Below are 21,168 nucleotides of genomic sequence, written 5' to 3' on the forward strand. Positions count from 1 at the left end.
GCATAGCAAATGGACCCGCACTCCTTTTTCTTGTGAAAATAGATGTTTTTATTTACAATGCATATCCAACATTCGGCCCTTTTGGTAAACCTTGAATTTTTATTGTGAATAAAAACACATCTATTTTCACGAGAAAAAGAAGTGCGGGTCCATTTGCTATGCTGTACGAAACAATTTGACCAACGCACCCATTCACATATTTTGGAACTGGTAAGAGTGCGCACACTGAACATACATTATATATGTATAAACTTTTTCTGAAGTGCCCGTTAGTTGGATGGAGGTGCTCGATCAATGTTTAAGGTATAAAGAATAGAGGATCCGCACTCTCTTTTTCGTATAACAACTTTTATTTCTCACATCACAATCCGACGTTTCGGTCCCTCCTCCAGGATCGCCTTGACAGAGCTTCTAAGCGAAACGCACGTCTGCGTTTTTTTGAAAATTGGTCTCCTGAGATAATATTCTTATTCTGGAAATAATATTTCCCTTAGATGAACTGGTTATAATATATTTGAAGTGGGCTGGAATTCTGGTCTAATCCTCTTGTCTTTACCACTTCTTCAGTCTTCCTTCTTTTCTAAGGGGCCGTGGGTTTGTTGCTTTTAAGGTTTATTTAGCCTCTTTTAAATTACTAGGGCAAGTTAAATAACAAGGTTACCCTGTCCTGCCTTTACTTTGTGGTGTCCCAGGCCTTAGAAACAAAAATAGCCAGTTAGATTTTAGGACAACTCCACCCTCTATTTTTTCAATTTCCTATGAATTTTATCTATGGATTGTGACCGGATGACTTTTTAACCCATACTAATTTTTGGTCAATTTTTAATTACTCCTTTTTAACTAGTCAATTAATTACCAAGTCTCATTTTTTATCCTATTTATTGCACTGCACTTTACTGGTGGAATTGAATTGCAATATTAATTTGTTAACGCTATTGAATAATTGCATCTTATTAATTAATCAATGAATGCATTTATCTATTAAGGGGTGGCATTAGAATCTATTGGTGGGGTAATATACCCCTTTGATTTAGGAACAATCAATTATTTTTTATTACCAGCCTTGTGGCTGACTGATCTCACATTATTTATTTGCACTAGCACTTTACGTAATTTATTAGATAGCACCTCTTTATTAATTATTATTATTATTAACTACCTCAGCCCTGCAATTTAAGGTTTGAGTTAAATTGGTATAAATACTAACTATTTGGTAGGGTTTCTTTCCCTCTAAAAAATTGTTAGGTGGCTTAATCTCCCCAATGTACAGATCTGAGCAATTTTCATAGAGCTCTACTGTATAAAAGTGATTTTGGAATGTCTCCTGTTTCTTTTGCACAACAAACTTTCAGTCTTTCTGCTTTACCTTAGAGGGGTATTAGGTTTTTCTTACATGATCTGCCCCCCATAAAGCCATGCAGAACATAATCTTAAAAGTGACCCTTAACAGCTCTTCAAATAACACCAAAGATGTCAGACTTACTGGTAGTGGAGGGCGAATAAATTTGCCAGGCATGGACTTGCAGTGAATTTCACCCCTTTGCAAATGTTTTCGCAAAACTGCGAGAAAATTTGCCGGTGAATAATTTGCAGCAACAAAAAAATTTGTTGTGCATCAAAATTGTCAATCGTGTGGAAGTTATTCAGACGCCCATTGACTTTATTGCATTTGGACAAAACAGTAGCTCGTATAAAAATTGTCACTCTCGTCAAAATTAGCGCATGTGAAAAATTATTTTGACACCCATTGACTTCAATGCGTTTCTGAAATTTTTTTATTGTCGTTTCACTTATTATTTTATAAAGCCAAACAGGACAGATTCGCCCATCTACTTACTGGCCTTTGTCAGGCTAAAAATTGATTGGGTTAATTAATTGATCTCTTTATAATATAGGAATGACATCAGCTTTCCTCAAATCCATAGGTACCATACCAGATGAAAGTGAATCTGAGAAAATCAGAAATTGAAGCTGATCTAAAACTGAACTAAGCTCTTCACACAAGGGCTGCTTGTTTATACTGTAGTGCAAAATGCATAATCACTGGGGTGCCAAACTATAAGCCATCCCTTCCCCCCTGTGATTATTATCCTACCTGAGACCCCAGAGCAGTGCTCCTGTTCACTAAACTCTACACCTACCTTGGGTACTACTGTAGGAGTACAAGTCAGTAGAGGTGTGTATACACAGTAGAGTGAAACATCAAACTTTTCTCCATAGAGAGGTGTTGGAATACAAGCAACAACATTCAGGCTTAAACACTGGAGTATTAAAATGGTCACAAGGTGACGCTATGAATATTGTTAATGTATGATTGCAATGATCTTTGCTGTTGTTTTTCTTTTCTCTCCACCATATTGGTTTTGATCTTTCACACTGTTAAATGTGCTCTGTATTATCCCTAAGTGATTCACAATTAAATCATTTTCCAAGTTGCTGAGTGTTCCCTGTGTGATCATCACAAAGACCAACTCTGCCAACAGGTTCTGGGCTCAGGCACAATCCAACTCAGTGACCAGACCGGCACAAGGAATCTTCCAGAGGTTCTGGGAACTACAAAGCACAAGTAACAATCCCAGCTTTATACAGTCAATGAAGTGAGGCAGACATGACTAGCAGCTCAGAACTTAAACTAGCAGTGGCTAAACTGAATAATGAGATTTATCAACTGTGGAAGTTTAAAGTAGAAATGCTGCTATAAAGAGATGACTTGTGGGAAGCTATAACTACAGATAGACCAGATGTTAATCACCAGGAATGGGATAAGAAAAACAGACAGGCAGGGGCAACAATAAGTCTGTTAGTGGAAGATGAACAGCTTATTCATATAAGGCAGTGATCCCCAACCAGTAGCTCGTGAGTAACATGTTACTCTCCAACCCCTTGGATGTTGCTCCCAGTGGCCTCAAAGCAGGAGCTTATTTTTGAATTCCAGGCTTGGAGGCAAGTTTTGGTGCATAAGAAACAGGTGCACTGCCAAAAAGAGCCTCAATGTAGGTTGACAATCCACATAGGGGCTATAAAATGGCCAATCACAGCCCTTATTTGGCACCCCAGGAACATTTTTCATGCTTGTGTTGCTCCCCAACTCCTTTTACTTCTGAATGTTGCTCACAAGTTCTAAAGGTTGGGGATCCCTGATATAAGGCATCAGAATACTGCTAAAGGCATGGGGGATGCATTGCAAAAACTACATGAAAGATCCAGCCTGAATAGCAAACTATTCCTGCTAAGGAAACTCTACCAGATGAGATTAGGTTCAGGAAAAGACATGCAGGAGCATAGAAATGCAATGTTGCAGGTTGTGGCACAACTCCAGGCAATTGGAGAGGATATAAAAGCCACGTATCAGCCACGTATCAGCCATACTTCTGTGCAGTTTACCTGAATCATACAGTGCACTGATTAATGGCCTGGAAACAAGGCCTGAAGCTGAACTAACACTAGAATTTGTCAAAACCCGGCTCATAGATGAATACAGGCACAGAAAGGAGCAAACATTTGACAATACAGAAAGTAATACTGAGGCAGTTCTTAAAGCCACAGACACAAAGCTACATAAGAAAGAGAGCAAAGTTTGCTTCAGATGCAAGAAACCAGGACACTTTAAGAAAGACTGTTCAATATGGAAGGCAGAGTAAAGGGCACAATTTCCAAGAAGTTTTAAACAAACAGTCAGAACTACAGTGAATGACAATGATAGAGATCAGTGGCACAGAACTTTTAAAGTAACAAACACCCTTTGAAACCAGAACTGGTATATAGATTCAGGGGCAACAAGTCACATGACAAATGACAGAAACTTCTTTACAGAGTTTGATCCAAATAACAAAGAAACTATTTACTTTTCAGATGGAAGTAGCACTACAGCTGAAGGAATTGGGCATGGAATTTTTATTTGTCACAATGCTGACGGACACAGATTGCCTATATCAATAAAGGATCTGCTATATGTTCCAAAACTAGAAGGTGGGCTCTTATCCGTAAGGAAATTGGGATCCAAAGGACTTATCACAAAATTCCAAGGTGACAAGTGTACAATCCAGAATGGAGAAAAGGTCATCGCAACAGCCATAGTGGATAAACATCTATATCGACTGGACACAATAAAGGAGCAGGCAAGACTCTGCACACAGGGGCACAACAACTGCATTCACATGTGGCATAGATGTCTACGTCACAGACATCCAGATGGAATATAAGAACTGATTAGGCAGAACCTGACAAAAGATCTAGTATTGTCAGTCTGTCCAACTACCATGAGATGTGATTGTTGTATCAAAGCCAAAGCTACAAGATCAACTCCTCCAAAGGTAAGTCAGAACAGAGCTTCAAAAACACTTGACCTTATACACAGTGATGTGTGTGGTCCTATGCGAGTGCCCACACCAGGAGGTAATAGATACATAGTGAATTTTACAGATGACCATTCAAGATACACAGTCACATATCTAATGAAAAACAAATCAGAAGTGTTTGAAAAACTGCAAGATTATGTGACAAAGGCAAGTAACAAATTTCAGAGAAAACCACTTGTGTTCAGAAGTGACAATGGAGGAGAATTCACTGGACACAAAGTAGAGAATTTCTTAAAACAGCTTGGGATAGAGCATCAAAAGACTGTCCGATATACACCAGAACAGAATGGGGTAGCTGAAAGGAAAAATAGAACCCTAACAGAAATGATCAGATGTATGCTGACTGATTCAGGACTATCTGAAAAATACTGGGGTGAAGCAGCAATGACAGCTACTTACCTGCAAAACAGAGTGTACTCCAAATCTGTCATGAAAACACCATATGAACTGTGGCATGGTGAAAAACCCAGTGTTAAACATATCAGAGTTTTTGGGTGCAAAGCATTTGCTTACATTCCAGAAGAGAAACTCGGGCAGTGGAAGGTTTCCTTGTTGGATATGCAGAAAATTCCAAAGGATACAGAATTCTGGATCCAAAGATTGACAAGGTGGTGATCAGTAACAGTGTAACATTTATTGAAGACCTTAGAGATGGTGTAATGACTTCACTAGAACAAAGACGAGAAAAGGTGAAAGATACTGAACAAGAAACATGTACATCTCCAGAACAAATAGTTGAAGTTGGCACTGAATTTGACACCACAGATGAGCAGACACAACCAAGCACTGACCAAGGCGTTCAACAAGAGAGAATAAGGGCAAGCCACCTGCTCGACTTTCATACAAAGCAAATACAGCCTGAATATGTGAACCTACATGTTGGAAAGACTTATCCCAACTTCCAGAAGGGGAAGCCAATAAGTGGATAAAGGCTGCTGAAGAGGAGATAAAATCTCTGCATAACAACCACACCTGGAAGCTTACAGAACTACCAACAGGAAGAAAAGCTAGTGGCTGTAAGTGGACTTTTAAAATCAAGTATAACACTGATGGTACAGTTGAGAGATACAAAGCAAGACTAGTAGCCAAAGGAGAAGACTATGATGAGACATTTGCTCCAGTAGTTAAGCACATTACAATTAGGACTCTGCTCACTGTAGCAGCGGCAAAGAAAATGCAGATAAAGAACTCTGATGTCAAAACAGCTTTCTTACACAGCGAGCTAACAGAAGAAATCTACATTGAACAGCCACAGGGATTTGAGAATCCACAAAAGCCAGACCTAGTGTGTAAACTCCAGAAAGGGCTGTATGGCCTCAAACAGGCAGCTAGAGCATGGGATATGACAATTAATGATGTGCTCACAAAAGAAAAATGTCAAAGGAGCAAAGCAGATCCCTGCTTGTATACTAAGAAACTGACTGGTAGGTGGATCTTTGTGCTCATATATGTGGATGACCTGTTAGTATGCTCTGAGGAAGAAGGGGATCACATCAAACTACTACAAGCTCTAAATAAGGACTTTGAGACCAAAGACTAAGGTGACATAAAACATTACCTTGGCATACAGATTGAAAGAGAAGAAGATGGCAGTTATCTTCTAAACCAAAGTCACAAAATACAAGAAGTAATTGAAAATTTGGGGATGAATGATGCAAAACCAGTTAACTCTCCTATGGAAACAAATTACTTAAAAGAAATGAACAATGAAGTTGATTTGCTACCAAATAACTGTCAATACAGAAAAGCTATAGGAAATCTGCTTTACATTGCTACAGTTGCAAGACCCGACATCGCTACAGCAGTGGGATTTTTATGCAGAAAGGTGTCTAAGCCAAGTCAGATGGACTGGAATGCTGTAAAACGGGTCATACGTTACTTAACGGGAACAATACATTTGAAGTTAAAGTTGCCTGCAAGGGGCAAATGTAACCTGATTGGATATGTTGATGCTGACTGGGCTGGAGACTCAAGTGATAGAAAATCTACTAGTGGTCACTTGTTTCTACTCTCTGGTGGACCCATTAGCTGGACCAGCAGAAAACAGTCAACTGTGACACTTTCTTCAACTGAAGCAGAGTATGTTGCAGCAGCACAGGCAATTCAAGAGTTAATTTGGCTAAGACAACTGTTAGCAGATTTGGATCAAAAGCAGATGGAACCCACACAGATGTTTGAAGACAACCAAGGGTGCATTGCACTTGCACAGACAGAACAAGTCAACCCAAGAACCAAACATATTGATGTAAGGTATCATTTCCTAAGGGACTTGCAAGAGCAAAGACAGCTTGACTTAAAATATTGTCCAACTGAGAACATGGTTGCAGATATGTTTACCAAGCCTCTACATGCAAAGAGACACTTGGAACTTTTAAAGAAGAGTGGATTATCAGTTTAAGCCTTTCACTGTTGGAATACATGCAACAGCATTCATGCTTAAACACTGGAGTATTAAAATGGTCACAAGGTGACGCTGTGAATATTGTTAATGTATGATTGCAATCATCTTTGCTGGTTTTTTTCTTTTCTCTCCACCATATTGGTTTTGATCTTTCACACTGTTAAATGTGCTCTGTATTATCTCTGAGTGATTCCCAAGTAAATCCTTTTCCAAGTTGCTGAGTGTTCCCTGTGTGATCGTCACAAAGACCACCTCTGCCAACAAGAGGATCCAATTGATCACTATACGTTGCTCTTACTGAAGTACCCCAGGTTGGTGCAGTTTTCAGCTGCAGCTACAACAGTAGCAGTAGCCCATGAGTACAGGTGACTATAATCACTGGGACACCTTCCCTGGGATTCAACTTTTCCATCTCCCTGTGATTCCACCTACTCAACCATACTACCGGTTGTAGTAAGTAGCTCAGGAGTGCCCATACTTTACTAATTAGAAGGACACCTTCCTCTAAAGGTCACACCAATCACTCCGATCTCCTCCCATCTCCCACCAGCTTGAAGATCTCTTTATACACCTTATATCTCTGAAGAGCAGTCTCCTCTCAACTTCCAACACTCCTCCACGATCCTCCAAGAGATAGAAAGATTTGTGCAGAACCAAAATGTAAGCGGTCAGACCCCTGCTAATTTATGTACTCATAAGATCCTCTGGTTAGATTCATTCGTTATATTCATAACTGCCAGGTACTCGTGGTCTCGTTCTCTGCCTCCTGTTCCACTCATCCCCCCAAGCTCCTCTCCACTCCTTGGTTGCCCCCTGCAGCCATGGGTCCCCCAGAGGGTCAACTGTGCGAAGCTCTGTGGACTGGAAACGATTTGGTTTATTTACTAATTAACAACCAACTTTATTAACAACCATAGATATCCAAACTTACATTTGAGATTGGAATACTCGACCTAACGTGTTTCGTGAGTTTCTCACTTCATCAGAGGCTCACATCAAACTCATTAAATCGATCCTATTATACACCTTCCAAATTAAAATATGCCTTCTCATTGGCTAATCAGATCTTTTCAATTAATTAGAAATTATTCATAAAATCCAGATTAAAAGTATCACTTCATAAAATACAATAAATAACCAAAGAAATAAAGGGGCAAATTCACTAAGATGCGAAGTTGCGCCAGGCGCAACTTCGCCGCACTTCGCCAGGCGTAGTTTCGCCAGCGCTTTGCAAATTCACTAAAATCCGAAGTTGCGCACAGGGGTAGCGTAAGGTTGCTGAGTTGCGCTAGCGTTGTTTTGCTATATAAAGCGAAGTTGCGTTAGCGAAGGCTAATTTGCATACGGCGCGAAATTCTAATTTCAATGGAGGAACACGTATCTGCACTACAAATGCCAAGAAAACCTTCAAATCTGCAAATAAAAATTTTATTTTGCCCTACACATGTGCCCACTGTCTAGGTAAGTTGCCATGAGTCAGGAAAAGTAGGGGGGAGGAAGGGGAGCCCGAAAAATTTTAGATCTTTTTCAGCCTATCAGCCATCATGTAGAAAACACGCCAGCGTTTTTTGGGACTTAGAAAAAATTTTGACTTTTTTTGAAACAATCCCTATCTACTCTATTGCGCTTCGCCAGGTCTGAGGTGGCGAAGGAAGTCTAGCGTAAAAGGTAGCGTTCAGTATACTGCGCAAGTTAGTGAATTTGCGTAGTTTTGTCGCTAGCGAAGATTCGCCTGGCGTTAGGTTGCGAAGTAACACTAGCGAAACTACGCCAGCGTTTGTTAGTGAATTTGCGCAGTAGCGAAAATGCCAAACGCTAGCGAATTAACGCTAGCGTTCGGCGCTTCGCGCCTTAGTGAATTTGCCCCAAAGTGAATATAAACAGATAAATACATAAATATATAAATATATGTATAGATTTATTCGTAGGGATATTATACCCATGTTCATAAAATCCAACTTAGTCCTTAGTGTCACAATCCATTTTGTTTCTAACTGGGATATTATTTGTACATTATCTCCCCCTTTCCAGCGCCTCCATTTTTGTGAAATACCTATTACCTTAAGTACACTCGGATCACTGTTGTGATACTGTAAAAACTGTTCAGAGACACTATGGGGCAGATTTACTAAACTTGAGTGAATAGTTCTAATAAAAAAAATTTTTTTTGGGTACTTCGACCATCGAATTGGTCAAATTAGATCGAATTCGATCGAATCAAGTGATTCAAACAATTCGAAGTACAAATCGTTCGACTATTCGACCATTCAATAATCGAAGTACTGTCTCTTTTAAAAAAAACTTCGACTTCATACTTCACCACTTTAAACCTACCGAGGAACAATGTTAGCCAATGGGGACCTTCCCCAGCACTTTTCTAAGTTTTTTAGAATAAAAATCCTTCGATCGGTCGATTAAAATCGTTCGAATCGTTTAATTGTGTCACAAATTATTAGCTGTTTGATTTCATATTTTCTATTGGTCTGATTTGATTTAAAGTCACATATACGTTGCTGTTTGTCTTTTATGATTTTGCAAGCATTACATTCTCAACTGGCAGTTAGGCAGGTTAAAAAAAGTTAAAAGGTTGAACTTGATGGACGTGTGTCTTTTTAAAACTTCACTTATAATGTTACTATGTCCTTTCTTAGGAAACTAGGGGCTAGAGATTGTCGCAGGGTACTCGGCCGAGTAAAAATAATTGAGTCCTTATCCATTCTCACAATATGCCAAATGTTTCTTTAGGACAGGGATCCCCAACCTTTTGAAGCCGTGAGCAACATTCAGAAGTAAAAGGAGTTGGGGAGCAACACTAGCATGAAAAATGTTCTTGGGGTGCCAAATAAGGGTTGTGATTGGCCATTTGGTAGCCCCTATGTGGATTGTCAAACTACATTGAGGTTCTGTTTGGCAGTGCACCTGGTTTTTCTGAAACCAAAACTTGCCTCCAAGACTGGAATTAAAAAATTATCATCTGCTTTGAGGCCACTGGGAGCAACATCCAAGGGGTTGGAGAGCAACATGTTACTCATGAGCTACTGGTTGGGGATCGCTGGTTTAGGATATTGGCAAATTTGTAAGCTCCTTTACCAAATTCTGTAGTGAATGGTACACTTTGTAACCCCTTTGTTTTAGTTTTTGTGGCCAGTAAATCAGCTCAATCTATTTCATCTACCTGTTTTTTTAGCATTTTTTGGATTATATCCCTTTTCTATAAAAATCTTTTTCCAGTATTTCACAGCTCTGTTGATAATCTCTTGGGTTTGAACAATTTCTTTTAATTCACCCAAATTGTCCTCTTGGTATAATGTTTAGCCACTTTTTATGATGTGCACTACTTTAGAGTATGAACCCATTACAATCTGTCTCCTTCTTATATAAACGGGTCCTAAGACCATCTGCTACAGTCAAGGAAGTTAACAGATTCTTTACTAGATTCATATGTGAATCTGAGATTAAAGGTGTTACAATTCAGAGTCTGCATAAACTCTTTGAGATCTACTGATCATCAGCTAAAGGTCTACTGGTGGATCCTCTTCTACCCTATGGGCACCCCTGAAGTGGGCTGTAGATTGCAGTGGGTCTAACAGATTTTGGGTGAGTAGAAAGATAGAAAGAAAATGATACAGGAGAACACAATACATTGTAGGATTTTAGAGGCAATTAGTAGAAGTAAGACAGGACAGTAATTAGAGAGACAGGACAGGTCTAGATATAAATATAGGTTTAACACAGACCTGTTTGAATGGAGAGGGGAATGTTTCAGAATCCAGAACCAATGATCTCATTTTGAGTTGTGCATCATGAGACTTTCATACAACTGAGTTGATATTTACTTATCTACGTCCTGACTATGCTTCTAATATGTGGGTGTCACTAACGTTATTTTTATTATTTGCAAATCTGAATATGCAAATCAGGGTTTGGAATTGGTTTACAATTCAGTTGAATCTTTTGTGGATGATTCCGTTTTAGGCCAAATCTTTTCTGCCATTTTGCTTGGAAGGTTTCCTGCATTCGTTTATCATTTCATTTTCCATTTTCTTCAGGGCCTGTGTGTGTTATTATTGTTCCTAGTGGGGCCACCCGTAAATTGTCCATCAGATCTTCTGCTTTTAACGGTATATTCTAATTGTTCTTCCACGCTTATAGTTTTAACATTCTGTTAATGAAATTCAATTACAGTGTCCCTGTCCCTTTAAGGCTTTAGTTAAACATTGAAGGACAAGTTTCACTTTCTTATCACTAACACAAAGCCACATCCAAGCGCCAAATCGGAGGAAGGAGAGACAGTCCTGAAGTGATGGATGAATAAAGGGCAAATATAAAGAATCTCTCGCTTTAACACCAACGGTGAGTATTGCCTCCAGCCCAGGCCAAGTCCCTCAGACATTTCCCAATGACACAAGGAATATGATAAAAATTGGGAGACACACGGGAACCAGCAGATTTCTCCTCAAATGGCCCTCCTGCCTCTCCCCCTGCTCCTGGTACTGCCCATAGCTAGTTAGTGCCCTTTTATCTATAGCAAAACACACTCTGCTTCTGGGGGCTTGTTTTGGGGGGTCAGTGTGGAATCATGGGGGGTCAGAATGCTTTCCCTATAAAGGGGAACATAGCAAGATCCTTCTATAGGAACATTCCTTCCAATGCCCAGAGCTTCCCCAGGATTATCTCCTCCTTTCCATTAAACTCAATTGGAACATTGTAAAATGTTAGAGAAAACTAAAATAGAACAGTGCCCCGTTTAGGCACAAAATGCGCCAGGCTTAATTTACACTATGTTAAAGGGCGCTGGAACCTTTTAATAAAAGAATGGACAGAACTTTTTTGACTGTGGTGCTGCTGTGCCGTCTGATCTGTGCAGGAATTTTTTGGTGTTTCTTCTACTTGAACTGAAGGTCTGGGGCATGGACACTTGGATCCCCTTCCCCTCGTGTGATATATACGAGATGCCTCCTTGTCTCTGGCCAATGTGTCCATCTCAGATGAAGGGATCTACATGTGCCGTGTGATATATCAGCAACAACAGAAAGACACACAGGTCATAGCTCAGTCTAATCAGTGACTGACTCAGGATATGATCCATAAAGCTCATTTACATTCATAAAAATGAATGTAAACAAAGCTCGAGGGCCTGATGGCATACACCCCTGGGTTCTAAGAGAGCTTAGTTCAGTTTTAGATCAGCCCCTATTTCTGGTTTTCTCAGATTCGCTTTAACCTTGTATGGTGAATATGGTTTGGAGAAAAGCTGATGTTATTCTGATATTTAAAAAGGGATGACAATCTCAGTCTGGCAATTATAGGCCAGTAAGTTTGACATCTGTGGTGGGCAAATTATTTGAAGGCTTTTTAAGGGATCACATTCAAAATGTTGTCCTAGTGAATGTCATTATGAGCAGCAATCAGCATGGCTTTATGAAGGATAGGTCATGTCAGACTAATTTTATTGCTTTTTATGATGAGGTAATTAATTCTCTACTTGGAGTAAGGTTCTTAGTGGGGTCCCTCAGGGCTCAGTATTGGGGCCACTTTTATTTAACTTGTTCATTAATGACTTAGGGGAGGGGATTGTAAGTAATGTATCAGTGTTTGCAGATGAGACAAAACTATCAGCCCAATTAATTCCATCCAGGATGTGGCACTTGCAACAGGATCTTGACTAACTGGCAATCTGGGCAGCTAAGTGGCAAATGAGATTCAATGTTGATAAATGTAAAGTCCTGCACCTGGGATGTAACAATATCCACTTATACCCTTAATGGGACTGCACTAGGCAAATCCATAATGGAGACGGAGCTTGGAGTCCTTGTAGATAATAAACTTGTCTGTAGCAAGTAATGCCAGTCAGCAGCATCAAGGGCAAATAAGGGCTTGACTTGTATTAAATGGGGCAGAGAGTCACGGGAGGAGGGGGTCCCACTGTATAGAGCACTGGTAAGGCCCCATCTAGAATATGCCCTACAGTTTTGGTTTAAGGGTACAGGCTGATACATTAGATAGGTATAAGGAAGGGTCGGATGCTTTATTTAAAACAGTAAAATACACTGGCACATTCTTGTTTTTTACACAATATGTTTTCTTTAAATGTTCCCTTTAAATGTCCAGGAATACCTGAAATCTAAGGATAAGGACAACATCAAATATATGATTTTAAGTATTCACCTCGTGACATACAACTTCTTATAATTATTTAGGACTGATGCACCTTGGGAAGTAAAGAGACACAGATGAGGCTTATCTACTAACATAGGTGAAAAATTACACCAGGGCAGATACCTGTAACAACCAATCATGTCTTTGCTTCTTATTTAGAGTGTTCAAAGCTAATTGCTGATACTATATATATATATATATATATATATTGGTACAATAACAAACAATAAAAGTGGACTTTTTCATAAACCCAGGCCAAATTATCTGTATGAATTGTGTATAACGGAATGAGATGAATAAGACTATTAGTTTGGGGTAAGGAGGAATCATAGGCAATAGCTTAAAGGGTAAATTTACAATTAACTATGAATATGTATTTGTTCTTGTTTTTTCATTGACAGTGGGAATTTTTTCTCCTGAAACCTACTTTTAACTTCATTGTCATGAACCTTTAGGGTCTGGCCATACGGGCAGATTCGGGGAGATTAGTCACCAGGCGACCCTGACAAACATCAGCCCTTAATTTACAACTCATCATTCAGACAATTAGGGGGGCTGTTAAACTGACTCACACCCCCAACGTCTGGGGTTTCTCTACCTTTCCTCCTGCACCAAACTGGTAAGTTCTGTATTTCTCTGTATTTCTCTATATTTCTCTGTATTTCTCCCCAATGTGCCTTCCCTTGCCTTCTGCTTGCTAAAACGAAAAACTTCATTTTCCGAAGTCGCCCGTAAATTGCCTAATGAGGAAACTCCGGACGACTTCAGAAAACAAAGCGTTCCAGGTGCCTGCCCCAGGCGACTAATCTCCCCGAATCTGCTTATGTGGCCCAACCCTTAGAGACATGAAACACTTTGACCTAAAATCCCTGTCCCTGAAACTAGAAACTGGTTTATCTGCTCTGTCCTCTATTTACTCTGTATCCTGAGAAACAACAGCCCCGGCTCTGATTCCTCTGATTCTCTCCCATTCACTTTCTCTTTATAGGAATTCAGTCTCTCAGTGGCACTGGGGCCTTTGCTCTTCCCTCATTGGTTCATTTAAAGAGAGAAAATATCCCCCAATAGCTTCAGCAAGGGTTTAGCTTATTACTATTATTATTATTATTATATTATTATTATTATTATTTGCTTATTGTGAGCTTATTCCTGAGGACAGTCGCCTACACTTAGGGACCAGGGACCTCCTAACCCAATTAGCACATCATTGTAATTGTATTTATTATACTGATCCCTGTCTGTCAATATATTGTTCTACTGTACAGCACTGAGTACACTGTGAGCTCTGTATAAATAGATCTATATCTGTACAAACTATGGATATAGAGGAAGGAAAGTAAATGAAATGAGACGTGAGGCTGAGCTGATCCCTGGGATACAAATCTATAGCAATAAAGCAGTGACACCAGGTTAAATACACAGAAGGACAAAGTACAAAATAATAACTGATTCTTTGGGAGGGAGATAAATACTTTCATGTTATACTCAGATTGGGTATGATCAGTTTAATTTATGCACTAGGGGTTAATAATAGTAAATAATTCACCAGTTTGGGGCTAAAGTTCATATCAATAGGGCAGAGCAGATAAAGAGGTGCCAGTAATGACTCTGAGCCCCGGGGCTCCCACCCTGACAAACATCAGCCCTTCATTTACAACTCGTCATACAGAGAATTAGGGGGGCTGCTAAACTGACTCACACCCCCAACATGCCCCGTCTGGGGTTTCTCTACCTTTTCCTCCTGCACCAAACTGGTAAGTTCTGTATTTCTCTATATTTCTCTGTATTTCTCTGTATTTCTCTGTATTTCTCTGTATTTCTCTGTATTTCTCTGTATTTCTCTGGGGTGCAATTAGCATAGGGCTATAGAGCCAGTGAGGGGTATAATGGAGCAGAAGAATCATTTTAACCTTTTTTGTTAATAAGTTACTCTTTCATATTCTCAGTCATGTTTCTCAGCCTATGGGAGCCACATTCAGATGTAAATAGAGTTGGGGAGCAACACAAGCATGAAAAATGTCCCTGGGGTCCCAAATAAGGGCTGTGATTGGCTATTGGTAGCCCCATGTGGACTGGCAGCTACACAAGGTTCTATTTGGCAGGTTTTTTTGCAACAAATGCAACAAATGCAACAAATCTTGACTCCAAGTCTGGGATTGAAAAATAAGCTCCTGCTTTGAGGCCACTGGGAGCAACATCCAAGGGGTTGGGGAGCAACATTTTGAAACCTCTATAAGTCTGTGACTACACAGCGAGTGTTGTATGTGAATTAAGTGTTAAGCAGCATTAAAAAACCTCAAGGCGTTGGTGTTTGCTGTGCATGCTGGGAGTGCTGGGTGCAAGAAGGGAGAATAATGTGCAAATAACTGACTGCTGTGTGTTCTGTGAGTATCTGACTGAGACAAACAGCTTTTTCTTTTCTCTTTTTGGGGTGAGCTGGTAGATACTTTTAGTGCCTTTATTTTGTCTGGGATATAGTTTCTAAGGGGGCCATTTTTTTATAGTTGATAAGGAGATGGTATTGTTTTGTAGCAATCAGCATTTTTTTTCTCTTCCCTCTGATTGCTAATTAAGGGGGAGTTAATCAGGTAAATTCAGATCAGGCTCTATGTTCTTTGTTTTGAAACCTCAATAAGTCTGTGACATCAAAGCAAGTGTTGCATGTGAATTAAGTGTTAAGCGGCATTATAACCCTTAAGTCATAACATAGTAACATAGTAAGTTAGGTCGAAAAAAGACACACGTCCATCATGTTCAACTTAAACTTGCCTAACTGCCAGGTGATCCAGAGGAAGGCAAAAAAACCCTCTCCAATTTGCCTCAGAGGGGGAAAAATTCCTTCCTGACTCCAAAATGGGACCAGTCCCTGGATCAACTTGTACTATGAGCTCTCTCCCATATCCCTGTATTCCCTCACTTGCTAAACACCATCCAACCCCTTCTTATACCTATCTAATGTATCAGCCTGTACCCCTGATTCACTTCCCAGCTCTCACTGTAACACCCCTTTCCCTCCTCTAATCTCATTGGCTCCTTCCTGTCTGCTGGGAGGAGCTACTGGTGAATAAAGCATCCGACCCTTCCTTGTACCTATCTAATGTATCAGCCTGTACCCCTGATTCACTTCCCAGCTCTCCCTGTAACACCCCTTTCCCTCCTCTAATCTCATTGGCTCCCTCCTGTCTGCTGGGAGGAGCTACTGGTGAATAAAGCATCCGACCCTTCCTTATACCTATCTAATATATCACCCTGTACCACTGATTTACTTCCCAGCTCTCCCTGTAACACCCCTTTCCCTCCTCTAATCTCATTGGCTCCCTCCTGTCTGCTGGGAGGAGCTACTGGTGAATAAAGCATCCGACCCTTCCTTGTACCTATCTAATGTATCAGCCTGTACAACTGATTCAGGGAGACAATTCCACATCTTCACAGCTCTCACTGTAACAAACCCCTTCCCAATATTTAGTTGGAACCTCTTTTCTTCTAATCGGAATGGGTGACCTTGTGTCAGTTGGAAAGACCTACTGGTAAATAAATCATTAGAGAGATTATTATATGATCCCCTTATATATTTATACATAGTTATCATATCACCCCTTAAGCGCCTCTTCTCCAGAGTGAACATCCCCAATTTGGCCAGTCTTTCCTCATAGCTAAGATTTTCCCTTTACCAGCTTAGTTGCCCTTCTCTGTCCCCTCTCTAATACAATAATGTCCTGTTTGAGTGATGGAGACCAAAACTGTAGGGCATATTCTAGATGGGGCCTTACCAGTGCTCTATACAGTGGGACCCCCTCCTCCCGTGACTCTCTGCCCCATTTAATACAAGTCAAGACCTTATTTGCCCTTGATGCTGCTGACTGGCATTGCTTGCTACAGACAAGTTTATTATCTACAAGGACTCCAAGCTCCGTCTCCATTATGGATTTGCCTAGTGCAGTCCCATTAAGGGTATAAGTGGATATTGTTACATCCCAGGTGCAGGACTTTACATTTATCAACATTGAGCGACTATCTCCCCGAACTGCCTCTGCGTTTTTCCCCATAGGTTACAATGCAAAGTCGCCTGCGCTAATGCACACGCGGCGATGCGTTTTCAATAGTCTCACTGAGGCAACTTCGGGCTACTATAGAAAATGCATCGGCGCGTGTGCTTTAGCGCAGTCGACTTTGCATTGTAACCTATGGGGGAAAACGCAGAGGCAGTTCGGGGAGATAGTTGCTCAAAAGACGAGGCGATTAGTCGCCAGGCGACAAAATCTCCCTGAATCTCCTCGTGTGGCCTTACCCTTAAAGGTTTCAAACCAACGAACACTAACCCTGTCCAGAATTTAACTGATTACCTCCTCCCCCTTAATTACCAGACAGAGGGAAGAGAAAAAAATGCTGTTTGCTACCAGCAGTAAAATAACAACCCGTTATTTACCTTAAAAAATGAAAAAATGTTCCCTTTAGAAACTATATCTCATGCTAAAATACAACAGAAAATAAATGCACTTAATGTATCTATGAGTTTACCCCAAAGAGAGAAAAGAAAAAGCAGTTTGTCTCAGTCAGATACTCACAGAACACACAGCAGTCAGTTATTTGTACTTACTCCCTCCTTGCACCCAGCACTCCCAGCATGCACAGCAAACACCAACGCCTTAAGGTTTTTAATGCTGTTTAAAGGACCAGTAACGTCAAAATTTTTTATAAAAAAATTCGTTCTAATACAAGAAAAAAAAACACCAACACAAATTAAAATTTAAAATAGCAAAGCCTTTATTAAGAAATAACTTACAGAAACTCCACTTCCTGTCCTCTCCAGAAACGGTGAAAGGGCGACCATCCATCTGCAGCGCTCGATTGCTCCTCCTGGCTATACACTGACAGCGTGTCCTCTGCCCGATCGCCTTCTCCAGCTCTTCTTCATTCAGCAGCAGTAGAAAGGTGATGTCTCCCGCTCCTCCACTCCAGGAATGCAGCCCTGACTGCCGACCCCGTGCCCACTCCGTCACTGAAAAAGAATGCGTCCAAGGAAGAACGCTTACAGGCTGCATTCCTCCCCCTGAGTGGAACAATGGATACCGATGCTGTTGCTGGGGAGGTAGGGGTTAGAGGCAGCAGTGGCCATCACTTCCCCCCTGCACACTGCTATCCACAGGTTTGGGGCTCGTCCTCCCCCGCAACAGCCTTTCAAGTCTCCTGCCCTCCTCCGCGCAGCCAAGCTCAGTCCAGCTATTAGCGGATGCCGACAGTTTGGGACAGGAGAGCGAGCAGAGTTGTAGAAGGAAAGGTGGAAGCAGAACGTCTCCAGCAAATGTCATGTCCCGGCGAGTGACAGGCAGTGGCGCCATGAGAGGCTGGGAGCAAGTAGGGATCGTTACTCTTGGAGAAAAGGAATCCTACGGGATTGTTGTTTTACCAGCAGCCTGGAAGCGTTCTTCCTTGGACGCATTCTTTTTCAGTGACGAGTGGGCACGGGGTCGGCAGTCAGGGCTGCATTTCTGGAGCGGAGGAGCGGGAGACATCACCTTTCTACTGCTGCTGAATGAAGAAGAGCTGGAGAAGGCGATCGGGCAGAGGACACGCTGTCAGTGAATAGCCAGGAGGAGCAATCGAGCGCTGCAGATTGATGGTCGCCCTTTCGCCGTTTCTGAAGAGGACAGGAAGTGGAGTTTCTGTAAGTTATTTCTTAATAAAGGCTTTGCTATTTTAAATTTTAATTTGTGTTGGTGGGTTTTTTTCGTTGTATTAGAACGAATTTTTTTATAAAAATTTTTGACGTTACTGGTCCTTTAACACTTAGGGGCAGATTTATAAGGGTAGAATTTCGAACTTAAAAAAATTCAAAATTAAAATTAAAAAAGACCAACTGAAATTTATTTAAAAAAGAGATTTTTTTTTTTTGCGGGTGAATAGTCCATATTAGTTTGAATTCGTCTAAATTTGAATTGTATGAATCAAAGTAAAAGCACATTAGATCAAATTAAAAAAAAAACTTAGATTTAAAGTCCACCAATTGACCCCAAATAGGTTCTAGGAGGTCCCCCATAGGCTATAACGGCAATTCGGCAGGTTTTAGATGGCGAATGAACGAAGTCGAATTTTTAAAGAGACAGTACATGATAGATTTCGATAATCAAATTTTCAAATTTTTTTTCAAATTTGGATCACAAAATTCACAAAAATTATCTCAAAATTTGAATTTCCACTTCAACCTTTGCTAAATCTGCCCCTTAATTCACATGCAACACTTAAGGTGGCCATACACAGGCCGATAAAAGATGCCGACAGGCCGTGTCGGCAGTTTATTGGCCCGTGTATGGGGCCCCACGACGGGCTTCACCGAGCCAGATCTCGATCGGATGGGACAGAAAATCCCGTCGGATCGCGGCCGCATCTATTCGTTGATGCGGTCCCGCGATCCGACCGCCCGTTTGGGCATCGTTAGGATCCGATCGTTGGGCCCTAGGGCCCATGATCGGATCAGCCGATATTGCCCACCTCAAGGTGGGCATATCGGAGGGAGATCCGCTAGTTTGGCAACATCGCCAAACGAGCGGATCTCTCCATGTATGGGAACCTTTAGAGCACATGCAACACTCGCTTAGCAGCTCCCCCACTCGCTGTTCAGACAGAAACTTATTGAGGTTTATATAAGGGGCACAACCTCACTTATATGTGGGCAGAGGAACCTGCTGACCTGCTGACACCTTTTTTTTGTTCCTAAGGACTCGCACACCATAGTTAATTAACAATTGTAAAGCTTTCATTTTGATTCAAAATTCCTACAGTGAGCTGAGTCAATGCATGCCCTGGAAGTAACTGCAACGTTCCCCTGATTTACTATCACACATGCACAACTGCATTCATTCTGATGTATCTGGCTTCTCATGGGGCCACAATAATACTGGGATTCTGGAAGAAGATGCTGTATTGTTGGTAAAATAACATACCAACTAGTGTACAAGGCTTCTTCATTGGCTGAAAAATAAAAATACATGTTAATAGTAATATGAATTGGTAGGTCAGTTATCTCACTATTATTCTAGATCCTTTTAAAGTTTTTGTATAGAAATAATCTGTTACAACCTTTTAACCTGTTTAATAAGTGCTAACTGTCAATTCTGCCAATCTGGTTATATAATGTGTTTCAGGGGAATTTTTTCATATATGTGTTGGGTGTCCTCGTTTGTCAGACAGGACAACTCTTAAACTGGCCATAAATGAGCTAATAAAAGCTGCCAACATAATCCTTCCAGTCAGTAGCTGATGGACCTGTGCATGGAGCCCACTGATGGGCCTGCCAGATGAATATCTCAGCAAAAATTGCCAATATATCATTTAGACATGTTTGAAAATCCCATTGAATGAGGGATGAGCTGTTGCATTGATGCAGTCCTTGTCCGGTCGGTCTCCATAGGCCCCACTGTATGATCTGATCTGGCCCTGCACATGGGTGACCAAATCTGGTCAAGATCCTTCTTTCAGTGACCTCACTAAACAAGGGGATCTGCCTCTGTATAAATATCTTTGCTAATCATTGGTAATTTCAATCAAACTCTCAATCATATATAATTCTGTAAGTCCATCTAAATAGAATTGAACTGTCAATTTGCAATAAGCAATGGGACCATTTTTATGACCAGGCATATACAACAGATGTAATCTGAGCAAAAATATTATGATAAACAATAAACAACATATTAAACAACTTGTTCAGTTCATGTGACAAAGCACAATATGTCTCAGCCAGTGGCGTAACTAGGGAGGAAGCAGACCCCGCAGCTGCGGGGGGGCCCGGGAGGAGAGGGGGCCCGGCCGAAATTGATGTCCTCCTGGCTCCTGGCTGATGAATGCAGCCAGCATCGCATCGGGTGTTTGATCCGTCATCCATCCCCAATGCCACTGGCCCTACCGACTCTCCAGGCATACTCCCGAGTTACGCCACTGCTCCCGAGTCCGCCTCATTCTTACTTCCGCCCTCTCTCTCTCTGCTCGTCTGTACTCGCCTCTCGCCCGCCCTCCCTCTTCCTCTTGTGTCGTCATGTGGACGTCGCACGTTGTGACGTGAGTCACGTGACGGACGGTGCAGGTGAGGCAGGGAGAGCGGAAGAAGCAAGATTAGAGGCTGCCTGCCTGCACTGGCACCGCGTAACTGCTGGACTCGGGGGGGCTGGTTGGACTCGGAGCTGCCTGTGCTGCTGCTGCTGTGCATGTGATACAGAGAGTGGAGACGAGTACGTAACGTACGTTTCCCACTTT

The 21,168-nt window shown here is 41.2% G+C and overlaps 1 gene segment (V, D, J or C); it reads left to right on the forward strand.

Annotated features, from left to right (window-relative positions):
- Positions 1-14,482: 14,482 nt before the first annotated feature.
- Positions 14,483-21,168, forward strand: part of LOC121398928 — a 38,850-nt gene continuing 32,164 nt past the window's right edge. The window contains 1 exon segment of the C gene segment in view: positions 14,483-14,672. Within this exon segment, the coding sequence occupies positions 14,627-14,672 (46 nt within the window).

Source organism: Xenopus laevis, chromosome 9_10S, assembly GCF_017654675.1.
Source record: "Xenopus laevis strain J_2021 chromosome 9_10S, Xenopus_laevis_v10.1, whole genome shotgun sequence".
Classification (NCBI taxonomy): domain Eukaryota; kingdom Metazoa; phylum Chordata; class Amphibia; order Anura; family Pipidae; genus Xenopus; species Xenopus laevis.